The sequence below is a fragment of the Anopheles merus genome, unplaced genomic scaffold (genome assembly GCF_017562075.2).
Source record: "Anopheles merus strain MAF unplaced genomic scaffold, AmerM5.1 LNR4000009, whole genome shotgun sequence".
NCBI lineage: Eukaryota > Metazoa > Arthropoda > Insecta > Diptera > Culicidae > Anopheles > Anopheles merus.
The window spans coordinates 41,691-58,970 of NW_024427589.1; the positions used below are offsets into that span (position 1 = coordinate 41,691).

A 17,280-nucleotide genomic window follows, 5' to 3' on the forward strand; every position below is an offset into this window, starting at 1 on the left:
TTACGAAACCTCTCTGTCTTCCTTCTGTCCGGGCAGTATGCAGATCTTGGTGATGGCTCTTCTGTAAATTCCATCCTTCGTTTTCACATCAACCACTCGAACCAAGCCGTCATCACCAGGATAAATCTTCAGCACTCGGCCGAAGCGCCATTTGAGAGGGGGAAGGTTGTCCTCCTTCAGCAGGACCATAGTGCCCTCCCGAACGTTGTCTCGCCTTGAAGTCCACCGGGTACGCGGATGCAAACCAGACAAGTAGTCTCGATTCCATCGCTTCCAAATCCGCCGAACATACTCCTGCAATTGTTGATAGCGGTCCAGGCGGTTGCCTGGAATCTCAGCATAAGATGGCTCAGGGACCGATGCAAGCGCCCGTTGAATCAAAAAATGACCCGGTGTCAGAATTTCCAGGTCCTCTGGATCGTTGGAAAGTGCAGTTAACGGTCGCGAGTTCAAACAAGCCTCCACTTGAACTAAGATAGTTTCCAGGTCGTCTCGCCGCAAGATACTGGATCCTATCGTCGCCTTGAGATGCCGTTTAAGCGACTTCACTGCGGCCTCCCAGATCCCACCGAAATGGGGTGACCGCGGAGGGATGAAGTTGAAGGTGATCCCTTCCGTTCCGCAGTAAGTTGTAACAGCATCCTGATGTTGTTGTTTCTGGAACAGCTCATACATCTCCTTGAGCGCTCGATCAGCTCCCCGGAAATTTTTGGCGTTGTCGCACTGGATTACGGATGGTTTACCGCGACGAGCTATGAAACGCTTCAATGTAGAAATGAAGGCTGGAGTAGACAAATCGGCAATAAGCTCCACATGTACTGCTTTGATCACAAGACAGACGAAAACAGCAACATAGCATTTGATTGGAGCAGCCTTCTTGTTGGTTTGTCTATAGAATAATGGACCACACAGATCCACACCAGTGTTGTAGAATGGGAGAACTGGGTTTACGCGTTCGCTGGGCAAATCTCCCATGATTTGCTCTGCCGTTGTTGGTTTGGATCGGAAACAACTTACACACTCATATACGACCTTTCGTGCCAGGTTGCGTACGCGAAGGGGCCAGAATCTCTCACGCAGGCTAGATATGAGCTCTTGTTGTCCCGCATGCAGATATTGTCGATGATAAGAACGCGCAATCAGTAGGGTCAATGGGTGAGAAAACGCTAAAATTATCGAATGTTTGCGTTCATACGAAACAGGCGCGTTTCGCAAACGACCACCCATACGTAGGATACCCTCTTTCAGAATAGGTGTTAGCGTTTTCAGTTTTGAGTTCGGCTTGACCGCTCCAGTTTGACGAACATCCCGAAGCTCCTCAGCAAAGGTTTCTTGTTGGGCCAGACAAACGAGCGTTAGAGACGCTGACACTAATTCATCTATTTTTAGAAACCCCTTTCGTAGATTTCCGCGGTGTGTCGGTTGACAATTGTACATGAATCGCAGCAGATATGCCGTAAGTCGCACCAATTTTTCGTAAGATGAAGAAAGATCGAATAGAAAATTTGGCGGTACCTGTTGAGATGTGGCTACAATCGATCGCTCTTCCAAATCTTCCGAGGAAATTTCAGTATTGGGTTTGTTCGTAGGCCAAGCTTGACTTGGAAGATGCAACCATGAGGGCCCTTGCCACCAAAGTTGGGAATCCATGAGCTGCAAAGGCATCATTCCCCTGGAAATAATGTCAGCTGGATTGTGCTCGCTGGCCACATAACTCCAAGGCATCTTGTAGGTTTGGTGCTGGATTTCCGCAACTCGGTTCGCAACGAACTGTTTCCAACGGGAAGGACTGCTTGAAAGCCAATGAAGAACTATCGTTGAATCAACCCAGAAGTTGATTTTAAGCTCCAATTTCACCCCTTGCTTCACCTTCTGCCATAAGTGTGATAGTAACAACGCTCCCGACAACTCGAGCCGTGGAAGGGACACGTTTTTCTTCCGTTTGGTATTAGGTATCGGTGCCACCTTTGACTTAGCACATAGCAACCGTACTGAGACTTGGCCATCGGACGATTCTGCTCGTATGTAGATACAGGCGCCATAAGCCCGTAGGGAAGCATCACTAAATCCGTGAGCTTCAATTCGCACTGTTCCACCAATTGCTCGTCGTGGAATTGTCAAGCTAGTCAGATCAGCGAGTTGTTCTCTGAAGCGCAACCAGAATTGTTGCCGTTCAGACTCCAAAGGTTCATCCCAGGTATTTTCGTTCTTCCAGAGCTCCTGCATGAAACACTTTGCTACTACAATGACTGGTCCTAACAGTCCAAGAGGATCGAACAACTTAGCTGAGTCTGATAACGCAATGCGTTTGGTGATGATTTCTGATTCCTTCCAACCAGGCACACTAAACCCTAGCTGGTCCGATGATGGCATCCATCTTAAACCCAAAGCCTTGATGGATGTGCTGCGATCGATGTTCAAAACATCTCCCTCGATTTGTAGTTCAGCTGGTATTTGCTCCAGTAACTCAGACGAGTTTGAAGCCCATTTGCGCAGGTGAAATCCTGCCGATTGTAGCAGCTGATTTATTTCGCTGCAAATAATCCGGCCATCTTCAACAGATTCCACACCGGTGATCATGTCATCCATGTAAAAATCTTGCTCGAGGACCTTGGATGCCCTGGGATATCTTGTTTCTCCTTCTTTAGCCAACGCTTGCAGACAACGGGTGGCCAAGTAAGGTGCGCAGGCTGTGCCGTACGTAACGGTTTTCAGCTGATAGATGCGAATTCTATCATCAGCAGATTCTTTCCACAGGATGCGTTGAAGTGGACGATCGGATTCCTTCACCCAAATTTGGCGATACATTTTTTCAATGTCAGCCAAAATCGCAAATCTGGGTACTCTAAATCGGAGTAACAACGACAAAAGATCATCTTGCACTGAAGGTCCCACCATCAGTGCATCGTTGAGGGATACCCCTGTATCAGTAGAACTGGATGCATCAAATACGACTCTTAGCTTAGTCGTGAGGCTGTCGGGTCGTACTACACAATGATGCGGCATGTAATATGTCTTTCCAATGTCATGGCGGTCAGATGGAATTTCTTCCATGTGTCCTAGATCGAGATACTCCTGTAGGAATTTAGAATATTCCTGCTTCAATTTCGAGTCGATATTTAATCGCCTACAGAGCGATTGTAGCCGCTGTGATGCAGCTTCATAAGAGTCACCTAGTTGATTAAGCCTTTCAGTACGCGTTGGTAAGGCTACCACGAAACGGCCTTCGTGGTCTCGTGAAGTTGTTTGTACAAATGCTGCCTCACACTCAGCTTCCTCGACGGATAACATCGCAGGGGAGTAGCAGCCTTCCAGTTCCCAAAACCGGCTTAGTTGGTCATTCAGCGTCATGACGTTGAGCACTAAGGAAGAGTGTGTTAGACCTTGGCTTACCTGACCTGAGACAATCCAACCCAGCTCCGTGTTTTGCAGTAGTAGTTTTGGGCTATTCAACCGAAGAATGTTACCCAAAAGTAGATCGTTGTAACCTTCTCGCCCAATAAGTAGATCAATTGGCCCTGGCTCATAGAAATGAGGATCCGCCAACGTCACTCCCTTCGGTAGGTTCAATCCTTCCGGATTGACTGCATGTGCTGGCTGGTCCCACGTCACTTCTCGCAGCACATGGAACTTCCAGCTTGCCTTGAAGGTAGAGCAGTGAGAGTGGATAGCAAGGCTCACAGAATGATGAGACGAATGCTGTGCCTTCCCTATTCCACCAAGCAGATGATGCTCGTTCCTCTTCTGGACTCTCAACAGCTGTACCAATCGTTCCGTAACAATGTTGATCTGTGAACCTCCATCCAGTAAAGCTCGAGCCCAGATACGTGTTCCGTCAACATTCACTACTTGTACCATTGCTGTTGGTAACAGGATTATTTTTTCGAAATTGTTGCGCGCACAATGTTGAACAATAGAAGCCGGTGTAGCTGCTTCTGCATTTGATGTAGACGGCAGTGATGACGCTGATGCTAATGACGACTGATCAATTGGAGAATTCGGTTTGTGAAGCATCGTATGATGATTTCGCTGACATACACGGCAAGATCCGGACGAACAATCCTTTCGCTGATGACCCGCCGACAAACAGTTAAAACACAACTGTCCGTTCCTCACTAGCTCGTGTCGCTTTTCCACAGATGCATTGCGAAACACTTCGCACAGGTACGCAGCATGTGAAGCCCTTTTGCAGAATGAACAAACCTTTGTGGCCAGCTTAACCACGCTGTACACTTCGTTGCGGGTTTTCATTCTGCCTCCAGCTGTTGTTGCTTCACTTGTTCGATTCCTGTCTGGAGCCATGGCTTGCAAAACAGTTGCTTGGCTGCGAAGGAATTTCATGATCTCGTCATACGTGGGAACATTGGTTGAGCTATGATGTATTTCCCATTGTTTAAGTGTGGCCAGGTCTAATTTAGAGCAGACCATGTGAGCTAAGAGCACGCTCCATCCTTCCGTGGCCACTCCCATTCTAGTCGTCATTTTAACACCACGCTCAAAACTGTCAATTAAAGAAATCAGTGATTCGTATGATTCCTTTTTCATGTGTGGTATCGCAAATAATCCATCAAGATATCGTTTCACCACTAGCTTTTTGTTTTCGAATCGCGATTTCAATACTTCCCAGGCAACAGAATAATTTGCGTCGGTGATTTCGATGTCTCCTACTACGTTAAGAGCATCCTTTTGAAGAGAGCCTTTTAAGTATCGTAGCTTGTCTACGTCGGCTAAATTCTTATTGCGATCAATAAGACTGAGAAAGGCATCTCGAAACGGTAACCAATCTTCCATCTTTCCATCAAAAGTTGGCAAGCGCATTTCGGGAAGTTTTGTGTGTGGCATGGTATCGCGTGTTGGTGTGGAAACTACACTTGATGACAAGTTTCTTTCAATTGCCAATGAAAGCTCAAAATGGCGGTTCTCGAAAAAGGCGTACTCTTCTTCTTCTTGTTCGAACTGTGCATTGGAAGAAGACACCAAATTGTTGGTGTGCCATGTTTCATATTCCGTGGATAGCATCGACAAGCGTGACGCACATCCTTTCAGAAAAGCGGCATCCGCTCTTGTTGCATGCTGTAGTGCTTGATCAATGCGGTCCAGCCTTTGGTCGAAATGCTGACGCATTCGCTTTCTTTTCTCCGCCAGCATTGCTGCTGTTGGAAAAGTAGGACTTGAATTTACTGATTCAAAACCTGCAAACTCACTCTCCGAAGCTTCTCTTGCCACGGCTGCCCTCAGTATTGGATTGGCTTGGACATGATCGCTGTCTGATGCAGCTTGCACATGTGATACACGATGCGATGCGTCTTGTTCCTCAAACTCCGCCGACGTCGTTGGAACTGGTGAACCAGGCATTTTCACTTGTAACAAAAAACACTTTTCACAACACTGAATGTTCGTAAAATAGTTCAATTTGTCCCGTACTCTACCCGTAGAATTAGTTCAAACCACGCGGTTTTATTGTTCGCACACTCACGCACACACCCGGATTAACACACGCGGAACTTTGCTTTACCCGAGAAGAGAGAATTGTTCACTCGCGCACACGCTCACTCCGTTCGAATAACGCGCGCGAACCGTATTGTTCACAATACGTTTGTTAGCACCGACCACGTTTTCCACGAATTAAAACGTTCGATATGCCTTAAGCAGGGAACTTGCCTCCTTGCACTGAAAACACTTCTTGCGTATTCGAACGACTGATGATCGATCACAAGCAAAAGGATACCGTACCGACCGCGTTTCCACAGATTGAAAACGTTCGATGTACGTGTATAGGGAACTTGCTCACCTACACTTGAAACATACAACTTTGAATTCAATGTTCACTAACACTTGAACAATGTATTGTTCAACAAGCGTCCAAAAGACTGAGGCTTGACCGTCAGAAACAATAACTGGCACCGACCACGTTTCCACGTATCGAAAACGTTCGATATGCTTTGTACAGGAACTTGCAAACCTGCACTGGTAATTTCTTGTGAATTCGAACGGCAGCGGTTCGACGACACACAATAATGTATCGCACCGACCACGTTTCCACAGATTGAAAACGCTCGATGTGCGTGTGTAGGTAACTTGCGCACCTACACTGGAACAAACGATACCACCAACGACGTTCCACGAATTGGAAGTCAGGTACTCGGTTTGTGGGGACACTTGCACTCCCGCACTGAAGCTACACAACACTTCTCACTGAAAACGTTCTACACTTTGAACGCTCGATGCACCAAATGGTGCGTATCTGGACTTCACAATTAAGCCACTTGTGAAGTGCACGATCTAACGCATGCGTATGCTCAAGTATGAGCCTGTCCGAACGCGCACAGCTATTTTACACGCACACTGAATGTCCTAGTGTCCAACTCACACTGTGACACTCGCGCGAACAATACACTGCCGTTATGCACACTTCCTCAATCTCTCTACGAGTATCGAAACAGCAAACGCACAATACACTGCCACTAATGCACCCGTGTGCAACGAATTGTCGTTATCTCGATAGCCAATTCTATCCGGTTCTACGAAGGACCATAATGTTTTAGTTAGTGAATTTCTCAACTGGTAGAGAGAGGAACGTCTGTACTGATTGAACGCTTGCGCTAGACTTATTCTTTATTCCTTGTTTCCTTCATTCGTCCCCTCAATACAATTCCCAAGCAACAAATTCAAGTGACAGAAGGTCATATGTTTATACCGTACAAATTCATTACTCAACAGTGGGTGTTAGCATTTATTAATTAGTGTGTGACCTTGGGACGATGCGGGAGAAGCTGGATTGGGATTTAAAGTGTTATCGGTGTATTGATGGATTATTTTATTTCGTGCCGCTGCTGATGAGACCTTTCGATGCCCCTGCCAATTGAGGGTGAAGAAGCCTATTTAAAACAAGCGTAGGAGAACGTCTAACACTAATCTAATATTTTTTTATTTGAACATGTTTGATGTTTCAATGACCTTCTAAGCATCATGTAGCACAGTGTATAGTGGTTATAATTTTTTTTTTAATTTGCCCAAATCTGTCTCGAGTTTTTGGGTCTCGTTACACACACACACACACAGCGCGGGGAAAGTGACCTTTCACTCTATTATGTCGCGATCCCCCACCCCGCCCGGCGCTAGGGATGAGGATGCGCTACAAGAAACCTGAACCAGCCGTTCTACCGAGAAGGTAGCCGTAATCGATCATGCGTGGAGGGGGGGGGGTGGTCTAGTGGGGGGGGGGGGAGTGCGTGCTTGCGCGACTTCGGGGGTGCGTGCTCGCGAGCGCGCTTTCGTGGGTGCGTGCTGGCGTGCGCGCTTTCATGCTCGCGGGCGCGCGTACGTGCGTGTGTGTGTGCGTGCGTGCGTGCTGGCGTACGCGCGTTCATGCATGTGCGCGCGCGCGTATGTGTGTGTGTGTGTTTATGTGTGTGCGAGTTTGCGCGCGCGTATTTGTGTGTGAGTTAGCGCGCGCGTGTTTGTGTGTGAGTTTGCGCGCGCGTGTTTGGGTGTTTGTGTGCGTGCGTTTGGAAACCTCAAAACTATTTGATTCTGATGCGTACATTTTCATCCGCTGCGGCTACAAAGTCCATGCATTTTCGATCTCGCTACCTGAGAGACAACACAACCATTGGCATTGGCATCTTTGCGATCGGCTCTGCTGTTGGGGGTATTAAAAAGACACACGATCTAAGCAAACGTGCGTGTGATATATTGCACATTTATTTCTAATTCAGCTAGCGGACGCAACTGGTAACAAAACTTGAATTGAATTCATACAAAAGAGGATTCTGGATTTGTTTATTACGGTGCGCATATGGTGCTGCACCAGTCCGTCCACAATCGGGCGTCTTGTTGGCTTGTCGGTATCGTGACGCCGATTGACCAGCAATGCCTTGGAATGAGTTCGGATCGGTAGGTTCATGTTTTGGTCGAGTGCATTCCGTGCATTTGTCGCGTCACAGCGGTAGCCCGGCAGCAACAAAGTCAAGACAAACTCTTCCCCAGGTGTGAACTGCTATGCTAAGTTCTTCTTATTATTATTATTATTATTGTTGGGGTAATAGCCTATGCGATCATGCCGGCCATTTCAGGACTTGAATACCACGTAGCCGGATAGTAAGCCTTTGCTACGGCGGACGGTTCATACGCGGTTAGAACCCATGACGGGCATGCTGTTACGATGTGCGGAATGATGGCGTTGCCGCGGGACCGCTCCTATCCAGCGGGCAACTTGCATACTGCCACACTGTCTCCTGCTCGATGCATACGCTGCAGGCAGGGGGAAGGATGCACCTCCACGATAGAAAAAAACACCGTCATGAACCAGCGGTGGATCTAACGGTAGGCGGACTAGGCGGTCGCCGAAGATTTCTAGTCTGTAGTATGTCGTATGTCTACAAGTGGACAGAGTATTAGCGACAAGGGCCCCCGGAAAGATGGTCGTTGGTTCCCCGTGGCTAGAGAAGTATAATGTGCAATCCATCCATCCCCCCTCCATCCGCCTGCAATTTAAGTATAATGTTCAATTTATCTCCCAACAGCTGTGTGCCAGTACCCCCTCCTCCCGGTCATCAGTTACCATTTACAGGGGCCTCAATTCGTCTTTCCGCCTTTCATGAACACCTTTCTTTCTTTGACCTATGGATCATAACATTCCGGAAGAGCATACATTCGGCGACAGTTTTGCATACACACGCACACTCACAACCATGCGCAGGATGCTTAGCATATCTATGTAATCGGGTAACAGTTTTTGCAACAGGCGAAAGCAAAATCTTAGTGCTATGCTTACTGCCTAACACGTTCAGCACGATGGCAGGCCCCAGGGACAGCCAGTGAACTTTCCAGTATACCGGTTCTACAATCAGCTTGCGTTCTAGATGCCGGCGGAACGGTAAGCTCATTAAAATCAGCGCCGGACTGAACGTGTTAATGCGGATTAGGATTCTGCGCGTTGCACAGCAAACCCTTCTGCGTAAACTAGCGATTCCTTAGTCATTTTTATATTTCAGTGTTTGAACTCATTGCGATTTTTTGGTTTGATTTGTGAAAATGCAACTTCATTGCCGCAATGTTTGTTAACGGCATTTTTAGGCGCCACAACAGCTCGCGAGCATTGACCACACGCGAGAAAGAGATGGCGCTATGGAGGGAAAAGCACGGACGACGGCTGACAGCGATTGGCCGTCTGATGCACCAACACATCCAAACCTACGGCAGCGCGTTCAGGCGAGGGGTACGAGGCGGAGCCAGGGACGGGTAGCTCGACGAGCTGCTTGACAAATTTGCCGTTGGAGAGAAAAGGAAGGCATGATAAAATTCTCAGAACGCCATAACGCCTTCCGTCGCTTTGCACAGCGGGACATGTTTTGCACGCATTGCATCCATTTTTACAATGGAAAACGATGGAAAAACTGCTTAATTTTGAAATCCGGCATGACCATTCCCTCGATGACCAAAAAAAACTTCCACCAGCCGCCGCCAGATACGCTAGTGAAAATCAAAATTACGCTTGCGAGTACGATCAATGTAGCCCGGCCTTAAAATGTAATTTACTATCATAAAGGCCGGGCTACAAGACGTACTCCGTAGTGTAATTTCGATTTTTACTAGCGCATCTGGTGGCGGCTGATTGAAGCATTTTGTCAATCAATTTGTAGCCGCTTCAGAAAATATGTTATTTTCCATGTTTTTTACTTAAACTGGATTGAAAAAGCTATGCAATTGATAGATAAATATGTTGTGCAAGTATTTCAGCCATTTTCGCATCAAAAAACGATGAAAAAACAATTTAAATTTGAGGTCCGGCACGACCATTCCCTCGACGACCAAAAAAAGCTTCCTCCAGCCGCCGCCAGATGCACTAGTGAAAATTGAAATTAAACCAGAGAGTACGCTCAATGTAGCCCGGCTTTAATACTTACCTACAAACCATAAAAACTAACAATTTCTGCAAAAATAATTTTATCTTGAAATTTGTTGTAAACTGCCCATTGTGCAATGGTGTGGTTTGGCTTTCCAAAGAGTGTTACAATGTGTCTATAGCGGATAAATCAAGAGATTTAACCTTATTTGTTTGATTACAATCAAATTATAAAGTGTAAATTGTTCACAGGGCGAAATAAACCTTATTTTGTGAGGCACAATTCATAGCGGTTTTGCTAAGAAATCCATTTGATTTGATCGAAATTAGTCGACATATTTTCATCTGTGTTTAAAAAAATGGAAAAATACTCTTTTAAAATAATAAAATTGTTGGAATAAGTGGCAAAAATGCTCAAGATTAAGGGAAAAATTCCACCTTTTATCAAAGTTTTATAAATATTTGGATAAACAACAATTTATACGCACTGTGCAATTATTGGGTGGTGTGCAATAATTGGCAAATTACCCTAATACACAAACGTTCATACCTTTTGTAGACGTGTTTGTGTAGTAGTGCACTACACATGTAGCAACAATCAGTTGGTGTCAGTGTTGTTAGCGGTGACGTTCTTCGACATGAAATTTCCTACTTTGACACGATTTGAAGTTTCGCATTCAGTTTTCACTCTTTCATTCTACAGTCATGTCAAAAAATGTCGTTTTATTCAACGACATTTTTTGGCGACATTCATTTGACTTTCATTTTCGAGTTCACTACGTCGCCTTCTCCTTTGTAACATTTTTTTCTTTTAAATTCGTGTACTCCAGCAAGAAGACACTGCCACGCAAACAATGAGACCCCAAAATTTTGAGTGATTCAGGCCGAGGGGTATGAGGAAGCTTGAGGAAGCAAGGAGAAACGCGCTGCGGTGAGACCCAAGTAGCAGAGCCGAAGTTGTTGAGAGATTTTTCTGTGTGCCAGAGCGAGAGGCCTTGTCTTCTTTCTCTAGATTTTGGACGGCAAACCGCCGCCCGTGTAGAGGTGTGTGCGTGTGACGAAAAATTATGGATGAAATACGGGGGAAGTGGGGTTTGAAGTCTTCCTCCGTTCGTCACACACACATGCATCTACCAGCTTATTGCGCTACACCGAGGCTACCCATCTCCCTCCATCCACCATGATTTTTCTGCTATCGCACTCATCCGAGTGTGAGGCATCCTCAGTCTGTCCATAACTTTCCCTATGGAAGGATGTACTGAAGTGAGGTGCGATTTCTTGTGCGACGTACTTTGCTCGTCTACGTTTTGGGCCGCGTTCCTTCTTCTTCAGTTATGGAATGATTTATCCTAGCAAATTGTTGAGGTAAGTTTTTTGTTCACATGTGTGCTTGTGCAGGTTCATTCAACTAACCTTTGGCGTCTAACCTTTGCTGGCCTTTGGCGTGTGTGCGCTATTTATCAAAGACTGCATGCTGGCCTCGTCAACAAACTTCAAAGTGAGCGACGGAAAGAAAACATTTTCCAGATTTAAAATATTAAAGTAAGTGTTGATCTAATCCTATGCGCAAAACTCTCCATAGTAATACATACTACATACATTAATTATTGGTTCATTTTTGGACAGCGTTCAGCACAACACTGCCACAAACCAACGCACTGGATTACGCCAAGAGCCTGTCGAATCGCGCGCGGCCCAGCGTCATTACTTAACAGAAGCCGGTTCAACACGCGCAGCTCCTGTTCATGACGTCATCACTAAACTGAAGCCAGCAGAACACGCGCTGCACGGATGATACCCCAGACGCGGTAGGAGGAAGGAAGAACGAGAGGAGGAAGAACGGTAAATTTGGAAGGGGGAAAGTGTTCTGCCGTCTACACAGTGGGAGTATGCCAAAACATATGTGGGAAGGAAGAGAGATATTATCCTATAAACAGCATGCGAATGTGTGCATAAAGCAAATGTGAACAGCCTCATCATTTCTATAAGTAATCCGAAAAAGCGGGTGGAGCAAACACATTGGTATGCGTGAGCGGCTGACGAAACCAGAACGTTTAGATGTGTGCGTGACGGATGGTTCGGGCGCCTGTGGCGAAGCTCTCGACAAGACTGCAAACGAGAGCTTTGTAGAGAGCTCAGATTACACAGGCCGCCGTCGGTTTTGCGTCCTTGGGGAGTTCGCATTCTGTTTTACACGCGCGCTTCATTAACACCAATACAAAAACCGTGCTTTGACGAGACGTTTCCTACTGTCGTACCGGTCACTACGATCGACGGTACACCCCAACCCAAGGACGCAAAAACCGACGGCGGCCTGTGTAATCTGAGCTCTCTACAAAGCTCTCCACGAAGCTCTCCTTTGCAGGCTTGTCGAGAGCTTCGCCACAGGCGCCCGAACCATCCGTCACGCACACATCTAAACGTTTTGGTTTCGTCAGCCGCTCACGCATACCAATGTGTTTGCTCCACCCCCTTTTTCGGATTGCTTATAGAAATGATGAGGCTGTTCACATTTGCTTTATGCACACATTCGCATGCTGTTTATTGAATAGTATCTCTCTCCCTTCCCACATGTGTTTTGTCATACTCCCGCTGTGTAGACGGCAGAACGCTTTCCCCTTTCCAAATTTACCGTTCTTCCTCCTCTCGTTCTTCCTTCCTCCTACCGCGCTCGGGGTACCATCCGTGCGGCGCGTGTTCAGCTGGCTTCAGTTTAGTGATGACGTCATGAACAGGAGCTGCGCGTGTTGAACCGGCTTCTGTTGAGTAATGATGTCAACACCGGGAGCTCAATGAAGCAATAATGAATGTAAGTAGTATGTATTATTATGGAGAGTTTATCGCATATGATTAGATCAAAACTTACCTTAATATTTTAAAAATGGAAAACGTTTTCTTTGCGTCGCTCACTTTGAAGATTGTTTACGAGGCTAGCAGTTGATAAATAGCGCACACATCTGTAACTTTTTAGACGCCAAGGGTTAGTTGAATGAACCTGCACAAGCACACAGCAAGAAACTTACCTCAACAATTTGCTAGGATAAATCATTCCATAATTGAGGAAGAAGGAACACGGCACAAAACGTAAAGAGCAAAGTACGTCGCACAAGAAATCGCACCTCACTTCAGTACATCCTTCCATAGGGAAAGTTCTGGACAGACTGAGGATGCCTCACACTCGGATGAGAGCGATAGCAGAAAAATCATGGTTGATCGAGAGAGATGGATAGACTCGGTCCAGCGATATCCGCTGGTAAATGCATGTGTGTGTGTGTGACGAACGAAAGACTTCAAACTCCGCTTCCCCAGTATTTCATCCATAGTTTTTCGTCACACGCACACACCTCGACACGGGCGGCGGTTTGCCGTCCAAAATCTAGAGAGAGAAGACAGGGCCTCTCGCTTTGGCACACAGCAAAATCTCTCAACAACTTCGGCTCTGCTACTTGGGAAGTAGCAGAGCCGATGTTGTTGAGAGGTTTTTCTGTGTGCCAAAGCGAGAGGCCCTGTCTTCTCGCTCTAGATTTTGCACGGCAAACCGCCGCCCGTGTAGAGGTGTGTGCGTGTGACGAAAATTTATAGATGAAATACGGGGGAAGCGGGGTTTGAAGTCTTTCGTTCGTCACACACACATGCATTTACCAGCGGATATCGCTGCACCGAGTATAGCCATCTCTCTCGATCCACCATGATTTTTCTGCTATCGCGCTCATCCGGGTGTTAGGCATCCTCAGTCTGTCCAGATCTTTCCCTATGGAAGGATGTATTGAAGTGAGGTGCGATTTCTTGTGCGACGTACTTTGCTCGTCTACGTTTTGGGCAGCGTTCCTTCTTCTTCAGTTATGGAATGATTTATCCTAGCAAATTGTTGAGGTAAGTTTCATGCTCACATGTGTGCTTGTGCAGCTTCGTTCAACTAACCTTTGGCGTCTAAAAAGTTACAGGTGTGCGCGCTATTTATCAACGACTACCTGCTAGCCTCGTCAACAAACTTCAAAGTGAGCGACGCAAAGAAAACGTTTTCCAGTTTTAAAATATTAAAGTAAGTTTTGATCTAATCATATGTTTTAAACTCTCCATGGTAATACATACTACTTACATTCATTATTGCTTCATTCAGCTCCCTGTGAGGACGTCATTACTTAACAAAAGTCGGTTCAACACGCGCAGCTCCTGTTCATGACGTCATCACTAAACTGAAGCCAGCTGAACACGCGCCGCACGGATGGTAAATTTGGAAGGGGGAAAGCGTTCACACAGCGGGAGTATGCCAAAACACATGTGGGAAGGGAGAGCTATATTATTCAATAAACAGCATGCGAATGTGTGCTTAAAGCAAATGTGAACAGCCTCATAATTTCTATAAGCAATCCGAAAAAGGGGGTGGAGCAAACACATTGGTATGCGTGAGCGGCTGACGAAACCAGAACGTTTAGATGTGTGCGTGACGGATGGTTCGGGCGCCTTTAGCGATGCTCTCGACAAGCCTGCAAACGAGAGCTTCGTAGAGAGCTTTGTAGAGAACTCAGATTACACAGGCCGCCGTCGGTTTTTGCGTCCTTGGGGATATCGTATAATTCAGGGGTCTCCAAACGTTTCAGCTCGCGGGCCGCATTGCCTAACAATCAACCTTGTTGAGGGCCATTTTAACGCTACCTTTAGAATGAGTGCAAGTTCATATCTCGTTTTAATAAGAAAATACTATTGAAATATATCAAATTTCTGCAGCTTTGTTTTATTGAATCTTGGTTTTCATCTTTAAGAAGTAAAAAAACAGATAGAAAAGAAAGCTATTTAATTTAACCTTAACCCAGTACTCACGGGCCGCATTAATGGCGCTTGAGAGCCGCCTGCGGACCCCGGGCCGTAGTTTGGAGACCCCTGGTATGAGTTATTCAGCGACATCTGAGGTGTGTACTCTGGATTCGCGCGCTGACCCATACTATAAAACCGGTATAGGGAGTACGTTGAGCCTCTACGGCGAGCGATGTTTCCATTGCGCGGGGCCATCTCGGGTGGCCGAGCGCCTAGGCATCTGCGTATTTTAACTGGAATGTTTCTCTTTTGGTGTTTTTTTCTCGCTGAGAAGATAAACTGTGCGTAATATTACCGCACACGACCAAATAGGTCGGAGGCTGAGTGATCTGAATTAACTAAAGTAGTTTCTATAACTATGCATAGATTGGTTCAACTTGCAATCGTTTTTTTATGTTACTAGTTAATTTGGCCCGGTTACAGGGTTACGCAAGATAAAATCTGAGGTATATAATAATTCTTAGGTTATTATGCGTGTAACAGATTAAAAAAAAACAACGCAAATTCCATGTTCATATGGGACTAATCCCGATCCCATTAAAATTTTATAGAACTTATTCTGGTGCCGGAACTGATTCCATTCCGGTATAGATGTTAGAATTTGTCATGAACCTGATTCTGAAATTGATCATAACCCCTTACTGGTCCTTTCACAGATCCTGATACCCATATCGGATTTGAACTATATCTTGACCGTATAGGGTAAACGTACGTATCGTACCGTACCGTACGTAGTGGTTGTAGTACCAATAGGTACGTGGTATGGCTAGTATGGTATGGCTCTAAAATGTGCTCCATACGACAATTTAAGTGTAATCAAGTTATTTACGTAAGGTACACTAAATAGGCATGTTCCAATAGTGGTCATAGTTATGCAATTAGTAAAAACAGGACACTGTAGATTTTTTTCTGGGATATTGTTAACATTTCATATTGTTTTCACAAGAATAAGCAACAGAAATGAGTTACATTTAAGTAATCTACCAAAAAAGCCAAAATTCGCATATCCAATTGAGTCTACAATCGCTATACAGTTTTTTAAAAACATGGTCCATTTGCTATGTGTTAAAATTTTCACTTGCTGACTCTTTAAATCTATTGAAGCACATCTGTACCCCTACACATTGCACCACTATCGATACATTTATCCTACCGGTACTGAAATTGTATATAAACCGGTATAATCGCTCCAAAAACCGTACCAGTCTTGGAATTGATCGCGAACCCACACCAGAACCTACACTGAACCCATAACGATCCTGAAACTGATCCTGACCGCATGCAGATCCTGCAACAGATACATACCTTTCGGTACTGGAAGTGAACTCCATACTGATCCTTTAACTTATTAAGAATCCATATCAGTCATGGAACAGATCCTGATTCCGGGCCCTGATACTGCTTCCTTTTATATTTCGAGACCTGAATGGTACCTGAATCTGACTAACTAATGGAACCATCCAGTCCAGTTTTCTTATTTCTTTTTCTTGTTGGATCGAGGGGTCCCGTGGTACTATCGTCAACTCGGTCGTCTTAACAACATGCCCATCCCATGGACCGTCACTCTTAGCAAGGATTGACTATCCTTCTAAGTGGTATCAAAAGCCTGTATAGGCCGGCATGACCCGTTACTCCTTAAAGTAGGTTATTTGTTTCAGTTACTTTTTTGTATGAATGTTCTCCCTACGTTTTCATGCATACGGATCCAGTTCTTTGGACCGCTTATTGAACTTTACTTACACGTCGAAGAAGACATTATTTAGCTATGCTTAAACCAAAAATTAGGCCCATGTATGGAAAAATCTTGAGAGACCACGCAAAACGTTCAATTATTCAATTCTGACTGTAATTTATATCATTTTTCTCCATTCCAAGCTACCGCTGGAATGTAACGCTGATCAGCCTTTACTAGAATTTTATAATAGAGATATCTTTTCACAGTTGACAGGATATTTTTGAATAATATTACAAAACGTAAAAAAAATATTCTCAACTACTTAACAAAATGTTCACAACAAAATGGCTCTAATTGTTTTGAGAGCTGTATGTTACACGTCTAGCATATTTTTCAGATTTTTCTATGAATCATAAAAAAGGTTAAAGAGTTTCGATTTGAATCAAAACCATTACAACACCTGTCATCAAGTTGTAAAAAAACGTAACTGTGACAAATGCAGAATTTCAGAAAATGGTATCTATTGATAACTTATGTTGAATATTTATTGTAAAGAGACTGAATTTAATCATTGTGTGTGAATTTTGTTTGATGCTGGTGTCTTTCTACCAGGAAGGGTCATAATGTACCGGTTTTTATTTAAATTGAAACTCCTTTGTTTTTTAATTACTCGTAGAAATTTTCTGAAAAAATGTGTTTGGCGTGTAATACACAGTTTTTCAAACTATTAGAGCCATTCTGCTGTGAAAATTTCGTAAAGTACTTTAAAAAAATTTCTACGTTTTGTAATATTTTTCAAAAATCCTGTCAAGAGTGAAAAGATGCTATAGCTTTGTCTAAAACGGTAGCAAGTGAAACCAATCTTTGTACAGTTTCAAAAACTACTTTAGTTAATTAAATTTTCATCACAATACTGCATCGATATTGGATTACGCATTCAAAA

The 17,280-nt window shown here is 44.9% G+C and overlaps 1 protein-coding gene across 1 annotated transcript; it reads right to left on the bottom strand.

Moving 5' to 3' along the window:
• Positions 1 to 3,858, bottom strand: LOC121600874. The gene has a single exon (XM_041929658.1). It carries the CDS (start codon positions 3,856 to 3,858, stop codon positions 1 to 3), a length of 3,858 nt encoding a protein of 1,285 aa, XP_041785592.1.
• Positions 3,859 to 17,280: the final 13,422 nt, after the last annotated feature.

Coding starts and splice junctions, on each gene's coding strand:
- LOC121600874 (XM_041929658.1), bottom strand. CDS start 3,858: ATGGTACAAGTAGTGAATGTTGACGGAACACGTATCTGGGCTCGAGCT.